At 40.6% G+C, this 8,702-nt stretch overlaps 1 protein-coding gene across 5 annotated transcripts; it reads right to left on the bottom strand.

Annotated features, from left to right (window-relative positions):
* Nucleotides 1–305: 305 nt before the first annotated feature.
* LOC148029366 (solute carrier family 40 member 2-like) lies at nt 306–8,112 on the bottom strand. 5 transcript variants are annotated; one of them, XM_087688168.1, is made up of 6 exons: nt 3,830–6,297; nt 3,345–3,694; nt 2,988–3,159; nt 2,431–2,568; nt 712–822; nt 306–609 (listed from the first exon to the last, which is right to left on the bottom strand). In XM_087688168.1, exons 1-6 carry the CDS (start codon nt 4,055–4,057, stop codon nt 484–486), a joined length of 1,125 nt encoding a protein of 374 aa, XP_087544294.1. In that variant the 5' UTR covers nt 4,058–6,297; the 3' UTR covers nt 306–483. The 5 variants fall into 5 exon arrangements, with proteins under 5 accessions (XP_087544294.1, XP_087544293.1, XP_087544295.1 ...); XM_087688167.1 differs by having other exon boundaries at nt 3,345–6,319; XM_087688169.1 differs by lacking the exon at nt 2,431–2,568 and having other exon boundaries at nt 3,345–8,099.
* Between the last annotated feature and the right edge of the window lie 590 nt (nt 8,113–8,702).

Below are 8,702 nucleotides of genomic sequence, written 5' to 3'. Positions count from 1 at the left end.
GGAATCATAATTTCTCTCTAGATTCAAGTGCATTTGAATGTCCTAAGCTTGCAAAATCTATTCTTAAAAAAGAATGGTAAACATATTGTTTATTATTAGATAGTTTTGTTTAATATGGTTCAAGAGCTCTTTCTCAACTTTGGTGTGTTTCAAATGGTGCTTAAGGAGGTCCAATAAGAGGCACCTATCAACTTTGGTGTGTTTCAAATGATGCTTAATGTGGTTGAGAATGTCGAATATGTAAGTGTGGCACTGCATACATGCACCAATGGATACCAATAACAATAATGTTCAATCAAGGGCACTTTGGAAACAAAAATTGAATCAAACATCTCTTGATGTTCACATCAACCATGAATTTTCACATTTTCATGAGATGATTTATATGCGTTAGAGAGAATAGCTTCTCTTGCACGAGGAATATGAAGAATAGTGACTTCATATGCATGGTGCTATCATAAGGAAAAGATTAGGCAACGATATTCAACGATACTTGAAAACAGGATGAATATGAATCAAGTGCCCACGAACTCGATATACTTGAATAGAATATAGAACAAGTGAGATTGTTACTGCAGTATAAGATAAGAAGACCAACTTGTTGAAATCCTGCTCATGTTGAACAATCAAAGAGGTTAGTAAGAAGGGAAAAAAACATAAGACATCTAATCTAATCCATGAGCAAAAATAATGGCACAAAGTAGATATTGCCTTGGGACTCGAAATAATCATCCCCACAACAAAGAACATCATCTCAAAGAAAGATTGCAATGAATTCTGAACTCCTCCTACAATTCCACGCTCGGATTCAGGTACTGATTCCTGTAAGGAGGTATAAAGCTTCTTTAAATGCCAAGAGCTAGTTTACAACAAACACTAGATAGAAATCTCACTAATGTACTTTGAAATGCGCTTATTGATGACTTGACAACTCTATGAGAAGGTTTGAAAGTTGTCATTAGAAAAAGAAACATGTTGTGATCAACAAGAAAGCTATCAATAGCATCCTTCCAAAAATCAATTAACTCATACTTATCAAGAAAACAAAACAACAACTCATACTTGATATGGTTACTACCTTTGCAAGCTATCAAGAGTATACTTCCAAAAATCAATCAACTTATACTTTTAATATGGGTATTACCTTTGCAAGCTTTGGAATGATAATGTTCAATCAAGTGCTCCTTTATTATACTAAACAATGCACATGGATGGGGCTCATTTGCATCACAAAACCCTTTCCTTGGTGGACAAGAGCTATAACAAGCATGTCACCTTTTGTAGTATGTCTTAATCAAGTGGTTCCATTGCATGTTGAGAGATATGAAAGCATATAGACTATACTGGGTCCTGTGGCTAATCACAGAATGTCTACTAATCCGCTATCAAGGCATCAAGTCTACCTTGATAAAAATGGAACTAGGATCTACAAGGTGTGCATTATGCAATTCATCCTCTTGCACTCTTGAGGGTGTGTCTGGCACAATTTATTTACAAGATGAAGTAGGGCTTGATGGCCACAACAAAAGATGCCTATCTCATGCATAAGTTCACTTTTGTTAGAAATGGTCCACTAAGGACTTGTATATCTTCATATTTAAGGAAAGCATTGGGAAGAGTAGGAAAGTTGCTGGCCGATGGACACAAACTAAGCATGAGTTAAAACATCAATGCAAGGAACACTTTGCAAGGATTCCCCCTGACCCCAAACTTCATCTTAATCCATTGCAAGACACGAGATGTTTTAGTCAGCTACAAGAATAGCGAATTCCTTGAGTCTATAGCATTGCTAGATTCCTTTAAAAGTACCAAATTGGATTGCTCGTAAGGAAAATGGAAATCTTCCAGATGGGCTGAAGATAGTGATAAAATGTCACCGAACAGCACAAATGTACATACATAAGAATATATTGAGCTTACAAAACGTAGTGCAATCTGACTAAGCACAAATCTACCAAGTGTTGGGCTGACTCAGCCCCCTTACCCCCTGAGGGCCCAAACTAATATGGGCTAACTCTTTTCCATAAATAAGAAAATAAGTAAGGGCCCTAACCAGGGCGATGCTTAGGACCTAAGCTAATGCTTGGGGACCCAGTTACCTCTTCCCCGAAAAGAAGAAAAGAAGTTTAAAGGACCTCACATGAAAACATGTAGAGGCACGCTGAAGCACGTGATCACTAATCTGACCCATGTACTTGCCAGGGTGAAAATCTAGCACGAGTCATGATGCGTGTCAAGACAACAGAAAATCTAGCACGAGTCATGTTTGTAACGCTAGCTAAATTTTGATAGCTGATTGTCACAGCAGACCTTGCACACAACCTTAGGGCCAAGTTTGTTGGAGTAATCATCAAATCAAAGTTCAGCAACACAAATCTCTCACAGAAAAGGGAAAGAACACAATCAAGCAAGCAGTGAACTAATGCATACCTGCATGAGCTGCAATACAGCTAAATCAAACATCCAAAGACCAAATCTTGAAAAAGCGACACCGGCCATGAGAAGAGTCGATGAAGCTATCATGTGAGGAACCCAATTTGATGCCACACATAGAGCAAGGACTATCCACTGCACATGGCTTTAAGGAAAGTAAGTTTAGCACAGTGGCACCTCCATGGCACAAAAATGCAACTATGAAGACATTAGCAAGCTTCAATTCTCAATCCTTAACTTCTTGCAGCACACTAAACTCAACTGAAGCAAGTAAAGCCAGAAAGACATTGATGTAGAGACATTCAACCTTCGCTTCTGATATTTCCAATCATGAAGTGATACTGCAGTTGTATTTCTCACACCTAAGCAAGCTATTCACATAACAAATAAGCATATTCTGATGGTAAGCATTGGATATGCTAATGTACTCAATGCCTTTAACCTCACAAGTCACCAACATTCAATTGCTTTCGCCACACAAAATATCAGACCTTCAAGCAAATGGGATGCTCAAGATTATATTATAAATATGGATATATGAGTGCACTCTTAACCTGGAATAATAGAGACCAAAGCCCAGTTCGTATAGTCTGTAAGCAAGCATGAACTCTGGGATATGCAATGGCAGCACTTATCCCAACTAGAGCAGCGATTGCACGAGCAAGGCCCAAAATGTAGGCAGGAATCCCTTTCCACCTTAACGCTGCCGTCATTAAAGATCCAAAGCTGATTAAAATATAATGCTGATGTGAGTATATGACAACCTCAAGCAATGAAAAACCACACATACTTGCATACATTTGAATTAAACTGTTCTCTTTGACAAAAACTCTTGTTTACAAAAATGTTCTGTAACTACTTTAACTAACAGTATTGTAACTGATTATTTATTCAGTAAGAGAGAGACAGACCTTAGGACAGTGAAATACAGCAGGGAGAGTGACACTGCTGCCAGTACCGTTTCCTGCCTGACATAAACTTTCCAACCCTCACACAATGCAAGTCCCACAATGCTATTGCAAATCCGGTCAATCAATCTACTTAAGTTTCTCCATCCCAGTTGAATCAGCCTCACAAAAGTAGGTTTTGGTATATGCTTGTTTTGTTTAATATCAACTTCTTCAACCTGAGTTATTTCATGATTGTCATGTGACATGATTTTTTCGTGATCATCATCACTAACTTTCAAATCCTCGGGTCCTTGCTTATTCTCATATGTCAAGTTCTCTTGATCAATGTAAGTAGGAGACACTGCAGTTCCCTGTACAGAATTGGAGACGCTTTGAAGTTCAGCATTTCTTCCGCATGCTTGAGTCCTTGCTTGAAGTTCTGGAATTTTGTGATAAACAGATGACAGCAAGAAGTACTCAAAATAAATGGACAATAAACTCCATACTGATATGAATATAGCAGCCACCAACACAGACACGAAGCTCATTATAAATCCAACGAGAACTGGAGCAAGTAGTTTGCAGGTTAGATCAATGCTCCGCATTGCAGAATTCATTTTTGTGAGTGTTGTTACATGTGCTTCTTCTGTGATAGCAAGCACCCTGCCATTAAAAGCATGTCTAGTTAGTCTCCTGTAACACATCAGGGAGTGTTGTGGTTTCTCCTCCCACATGATCACATATTTCTCTACAGAAATAACTATGAACCAATTACGCCAGATATCTCCATGAGACCACACAGATGCAAGTCACCATCTTGTATTTAACATAGTATCAACTTCACAGGCACATTTATATTTTACAGCTTAACTTCCACAATAATGAGCTAAGGCAAATCATAGACCCTTGTTCAATTAGGACACAGTTTTTTCCTAAGAAGTGGTCCAATGCCAAACCATATGTGACTCTAGGTGAAAGGTGTGCTAGAATCCCATATGTCAAGAAAGGCATCACTCATCCTCCTCGTGCACTCAGTATCATCCTGCAATCACTTCCATCACCCACAGAGAGAGTGAATGATCCCTGTCAAACTCCTAGAGAGGGTCTTTGCTATGGATATGTGGTGTGCCTCAATAGCATATTGCTATCTAGATATTTGAAGCCATCACAATACCATCAACCTCCCCATTTTGAGTGTCCTGAAGTTCACTCCATCTGCAAGAAGATTGGTGTAGGCGTAATGCACAGTTGCTGCCCATATTTTCCTGCTAGACCTCTGTTCCTGACCCAGGTTGTTGCCCCCCCAAGGTGCTACCACAATCCCAATTGTGCCATGGAAGACCAATATGGAAGCACTCCTCCAAACCCCTTGAATGCTCCACAATTCTGCAAGCAGTGTGTCTGTGTCTCCTATGTTCCTTCATATCTGGTAGATGCTGTTGAGCTACCCAAACTTGCCTTTACATTATCCTATTTTCTGGCATTTTTTGGCTCATTAAAACAGCCCCAGAAAGGAAATTCTGCCATTTTGTTTGACACTCTAGGCAGTTATATGACATGAGACATCTTCTGGCTCCTATTACCTATAAAAATGACTCAGTGTGTGCACCACTCTTCATCCCTTTGGTGCTAATCAATTGCAATTCTCTTGTCTCTCCCTATTCACATGATATTTAAGATCTCTTTCTTTTGCTCTGAGTATTAGGATTAGACTCAGCAATTGCATCATCCACATTAGGTTTAATTCCTTCAATGCCAAGTACGATAGGATTAGGATCTTTTGTTTCAGCTCCAAGTATGATAGGATTAGCATCCTGCTTCTTCTTCTTTTCCCTCTTCTTCTAGGAGACTGCTAACTCCTTATAGTCCTGCCATAAGTGTCCCTTCTTACCACAGTGATAGTAGTGGGTCTTCAATGACTCCTTCCTGTCATCCTTCTCTGAAGCTGTAAAGGCCTCATTGGAACCTCCGTGATGAGATGAAAGCCTCCCCTGTAAACGCAAAGATGCCTCATGCTCAAGCAGCATCGAGGACATGTGTAAAGCTCACAGGTGTAGAGAATGTCTGTGCCCGAAAAGCATTGGCTTCGAGGGGAGCTTGTAGAGTACTATCCCCACTAGATGTGCCCTTGGAAGGGCTAGATTACACGTGTCAAAGTTGGTCTTGCACTTGTGTAATACAGAGCAAAAATGACAGAATGGTGTTTGTCAGCTCAAACTTCATTTGCTGGGGAAGGTGCCTTATACAACACCTGAAGCTTCAACCATATTTCTGCTAATGTCCTGTAGGAGGTAACCATCGATAGAACGTCTCTCGAAATATGCCAAATCAATGCAAAATATATACATGCATCATCCGAATCCCATGTAAGCACAGCTTCCTCATGGTTGTCCTCATCAAAATCTTCGGGAAGAGGAAAAGGATGCTAATGCTGAGGAATAGGTTCACATACAATATACCAAATCCGCTTTTGCACAAACCACACTTTCATCACAGCACTCCAAGTGAGATAGTAAGGTCCATGTAGCTTATCATCTATAGAAGTGAAGGGAGGAGCTATCGGGAGAGGAGAAGAAGAGAAGATAGAGGATAGAGGGTACACGGAGTACAATCAAATTAATAGCAAAGACTACATAAAATGAGAGTTCACATGCAATGCAACAAAAAATAATCAAAACCGAAGGGCAAATGCTGCAAAATGAAGAAAGCCCAGTCAAAAACTGCCAGAAACAGTAAAACGGCCTAGAAAAGTAGTTGCCAACCATAATTAGAGGTAGAAAATGAAAAACGCAGGCTGGTTGAGCACTTAAGGCAGCAAACAAACGATTGCAGGTTGTGACGTTGACGCAGGCTGAAAATGCAGGGTGCAGGCTGAAAACATAGGCAGCAATGGACCTCTAACAGGTTGAAAATTATTAGCAACACGTCGCCTGATTAGCAACAGGGAAGAAGGACATGTAATCAACAAAGAAATTGCAGCATAGATCTTGCAATCTGATACCATGTCAGAAGTGGTGCAACAATGGAAGCATAGATGAGTGCTAAAATAAATTGCTGAACACAAGAAAAAAAGGAAATAAAACAGAAGAACACTGCAAAGAAAGAGAACTCAGAGATGTGCTCGGGAAATGGAATCCATGCACCAAACATGAGAATGACACGTATAACAGCGAGTCACTAGCTGCGCGGGTACTGGCACTAGCTCCTCTCTGCAACAAGAAGACCACCTAAAGAATGATGATGATTGAATGGGAGGAGGAGGAGCCACAAAATAAATAGACCTAAAATGGCAGTTGGTCAACCATTGGCATGAAATGCCACACAAAAATCACTAATATAATGCCTAAATAAAAGGCAATGTGCACGGCCCTAATAGGTATGCACAGACTCACACGAGTTGAAAAATTTGCTAACAGGTTGGACATCTCTATTGCTTGAGCACCACATCTATATCATCTTCTTTGCTTTTCATACTCAGCATTCATTCATTCATTCATCAGATTCTACTCTTCTCCCATTTTGCAATTTTGTGTTTTGGTCTAAGGAGTTGTACAAATGTTCAATAAAAACCCGAATAGCCCATAAAATGTATAAACCTAACACCTAGTCTCAAATCATGGGTGAGAAACATAATAAAATATACAATGACGGGGAACAACATGCCCCTAGGAACCATCACCATGTCCCATACCACAACAATGATCTACCAAAAACCTATACCACTATATACATACAACAATGACAACCAGAATGGATACACAAGCAATGGGTGATCAAGCCACCAGCAAAGTGCCTTGGAGAGACATTGATGTCAATGTCGATCATACCAATCCCTGACAATAAAGAATAGAAGTAGTTGAATCTCGATGTGTATCATGAACTAGCTCCACAAAAACCACATCATGACCATGGATTATCCTCCTTCGTCCAAACCACCAAAGGGATTCCCTCATGTGAGAACAGACAAGGAGAAAACACCACTCATTGTTGAACACTCTCATCATGTCCCTAAAAGGCAAACTAGCTCTGCCAAGGGCATGTAAAAGGTCACACTTAGGGCCTACCAACCCGAATATGAATGAGTCTTCCACGCACCACCTCCACTACCCTCCCACACTCCCTCTTTGATCTAGAGAGTATTGAGGGATTACAACACCACCAGAGGTAGAAATTTGATGCCTTGGCCACATGACCAAAATCAAACTCGAAATTTTAAGACAATGAAGTTGGAACCTTTGCTCTTCTTCTCCTTCTTCTTTTGCACAACCACTGGTTTCTGGAAGTCCTTTCAAAGATGCCCCTTCTTGCCATAGGAATAGTGTTGCCCCTTCTTTTTCTTCTTCATGTCACCCCTCTCTAAAGCAGCCAGTGTTCGGCCATGGATGGTACCAAAATGAGAAAGCAATGTCACTGTAACCTGAGTGTAGACTCAAGCTCCAATAATATAGAAGTCATATGCTGAAACTTACCAAAGCAAACAATATCTGAGCTCATAGGCTGTTTTCCACATTATCATCCAGGGTCAGCTTTGCAACATGCAGTCAACAGCCAAAGCTCATTTGGTGAGGACTGGACCCTACAAACTGACTCTGGAGTTTGAAAATCTAGGGAATGTCTCACGAGCTCAGAGATCTACCACTCTAGTCAGTTTTCAACACATGACATCTATGTTATTGGAGCATGAATCTGCTTTGCGATTCCAAGGGAGGCTGCCATGTCATTTTAGCAGCCCTTATGAAAGAGCCTTGGCTGCTTCAAAAAAGGGTGACACGAAGTACAAGGAGGAGGAACAATGATATTTATGTGGAAAGATGCTAACAACATTGCAAAAATAGAAGGAAAACAATAAGGTCTCCTCCGACTCTTCTTCATCCTCAGAGATTCCAAACATGTGGCAATGGGCACGATGACCATGGAATCGGTCTTCTAGCCCTATTGGTGTCATCATCCCTCACAACTCTCCAATGCTAGAGAGAGAGAGAGACTGAGTAGGTGCTGCAAATGGGGGGCATGCTAGCCTCATCCATATGTAGATGTGGGAGGTCTTGAGTGTGGCTTTCTACATGCACCAATGAAGTATGGGAAATTCAAATCTTGGAGCTGGTTTGCCTTTCAGGTTCATGATGGGAGGTGAGACAAAGAGCAATCTTTACTCCTAGTCTATTCCCACATGAGGGAAACTTTGGCAATTTGGCAAGAGGTGGGGAACCCACAGTCATGATGTGCTTTTTATGGAGCTAGTTTGTGAAGGGAATTAAGATTCAACTATTTCTACTCTTTGTAGTTAGGGATTGGTATAATCGACATTGACAATAGTATCTTTCTGAGGCACCTTGGTGATGGCTTCATCACCCACTACTTGGATATCCATGGTCCTCT

The sequence above is a fragment of the Lygodium microphyllum genome, chromosome 11, assembly GCF_053477565.2.
Source record: "Lygodium microphyllum isolate KBCC chromosome 11, Lygodium_microphyllum_v1.1.10, whole genome shotgun sequence".
Classification (NCBI taxonomy): domain Eukaryota; kingdom Viridiplantae; phylum Streptophyta; class Polypodiopsida; order Schizaeales; family Lygodiaceae; genus Lygodium; species Lygodium microphyllum.
The sequence above is the reverse complement of the archived record's forward strand: the minus strand, read 5'-3'. Positions and strand labels throughout refer to the sequence as shown.